At 50.4% G+C, this 2,072-nt stretch overlaps 1 protein-coding gene across 1 annotated transcript in view; it reads right to left on the reverse strand.

The window, feature by feature from the left end:
* MINK1 (misshapen-like kinase 1) overlaps positions 1-2,072 on the reverse strand; it is a 19,091-nt gene that overhangs the window by 8,961 nt on the left and 8,058 nt on the right. The window contains 2 exon segments of the mRNA XM_015569236.1: positions 66-182; positions 2,058-2,072. The exon segment at positions 2,058-2,072 is cut by the window's right edge and continues 9 nt beyond it. Of these exon segments, the coding sequence (XP_015424722.1) occupies positions 66-182; positions 2,058-2,072 (132 nt within the window).

Consider the following 2,072-nt stretch of genomic DNA (forward strand, 5'->3'; position numbering starts at 1 on the left):
GCAGGAGCGGGCAGGGAGGCCAGGGGAGGGGAGGGGTGTGTGCAGTGTGTGCTGGGGGCCTGTACCTGCTCCCGCTCTGCTTGCCGCCTCTCCTCCTCCCGCCGCAGGGCCTGCATGTCCTCCAGACGCCGCTGCTGTTCCTTCTCCTGCAGCTTCCGCTGTTCCCGCTCCCGCCGTTGTTGCTGTGGGTGAGAGAGGTGTGGTCTTAAGGACTGCACCCTCAGACAGCCCTGGAAGGGGAAACCAGCCCACTTCGGGCATCTCCTGGAAAGGCGACCCTTTCAGGACAATGCTCCTTCTCACCTGGGATGATGGTGAGAGAGAATGGCCTCAACTTGTTTCCACAGACTACCAACTCCTACACAGGAGCCCATGGGGGGCTGAGCTTGGGAAAAATTACTCGTCCAATGTGGCTGTGAGCTTGGGACCAGAGACTAATTAGCTGGCTGCTGCCCTTGGAGTGGGCTGAATTGGATAACACCTTCTCCTAAACATTCGCCCACCAAAAACCAGAGTTAATACTCCTGGCCTCTCTAAACAACCTGCCTGTAAACCCAAAAGGAGTGGGCTGTAATGATGGCCTCTGGCCACGAGAGAGCAGCAGATGCCCATGCACGGAAGCACAACCCAGAGGAGAGGGACTCCGCCAGGTCCTCAGCCAACATCAGCGGCTCAGGTTGCATTTTACTTTCACAACCTTTCCGACCAAAGAGTCTGCCCCAATAAAAGAAAGAGAGAAAAAGGTCTCTATTAAAATGAATTTCTCCCTCCCACCTGACAGGACTGTACTTTCCAACAAATCTAAGCTGAAACAAAAGTAAAAGGTGGTTCTTTAGAAGGATCTTTCATGTTCAGAACGAGAAGGAAAGGGAAAAAGGAAAGAGCTAAGCCCTCAGGGCCAGTACAGCTGGGGGTCTGTGCCGGGCCTATCTCCACAATGAGGATTCGGCAGGCCTGCTCCAGGAAACACCCTCTAGACCAGGGGTAGGCAAACTTTTTGACTCCAGGGCCACAATGGGTTCTTAAACTGGACCGGAGGGCCGGAACAATAGCATGGATGGACTGTTTGTGTGAACTAATATAAATTCAAAGTAAACATCATTACATAAAAGGGTACGGTTTTTTTTCCCAATAGTTTTATTCATTTCAAGATCCGGCCCGCGGGCCGTAGTTTGCCCACGGCTGCTCTAGACATAATTTTCTGTCACTCAACGACCTTAAGACAATGTTTACTATGTTCTCTTGTAGCAGGCTTCCTTACAAATTGTGTTTTGTTCAACAAAGACTGGTGCCTTTTTGGGGGAGCAGTTCAAAGACAGTGTGGATGCTTCTGTCTATTAATTTTTTTGTTAAGCCCAGCTCTCCGTGAACTTCGAAATCATGTAACTGTTTCAACAAAAAGTGCATCACTTAAGGCATCTTTAAAACCAACCTATACCTTGCCTTTCCCACCATGGCCCCCTGCAAAATAAATACATCTAAAAACAGATGCATAGAAAAAATAAATATGCATATAGATCTTTTAAAATGGTGGTTAAAATTTAAAAAACTGTAGCTATTTAAGATTCTCTATTAAAATGAATTCCTCCCACCCACCTCCAGCAAGTCCGACTGACAAGACTATACTTTCCAGCAAATCTAAGCCAAAAAATTAAAAGTAAAAGGAGAGTAAAGAGAAGGCTCCTCTTCATGTTCAGACTAGACAACTGCTTATCAGTCAGATGCTCAGGGGCCTAGAGTATTTGTACACAGACCCCAGCTCCGGGGGCTAGACAACCAGGACAGGGACAGTCCTGTCTGTGGGGAACCAGGAGGGCTTTTCAGAAATGGCTCTGCTCCCAAGGCAGGCTGCGAGCACCACCATTCACAGGGCTGATGGGCGGGAAGTGCCCGTGCGGACTGGCCCTAACAGCAGACCCTTTCTGTCCAATTCTGAACGGAGGGGGTTAGGAAGCCCTGGCCGGCTCCCTCTTCTCCCGCTGTCCTAATGGAAGCAGGGGTGGGGTCGGGAGGGGTGCTGAACCAGGCCTGTCCAGGTCCTCCCAGGACAACCCCACCTCCTCGACCCGCCG

The sequence above is a fragment of the Myotis davidii genome, unplaced genomic scaffold (assembly GCF_000327345.1).
Source record: "Myotis davidii unplaced genomic scaffold, ASM32734v1 scaffold925, whole genome shotgun sequence".
Lineage (NCBI taxonomy): Eukaryota > Metazoa > Chordata > Mammalia > Chiroptera > Vespertilionidae > Myotis > Myotis davidii.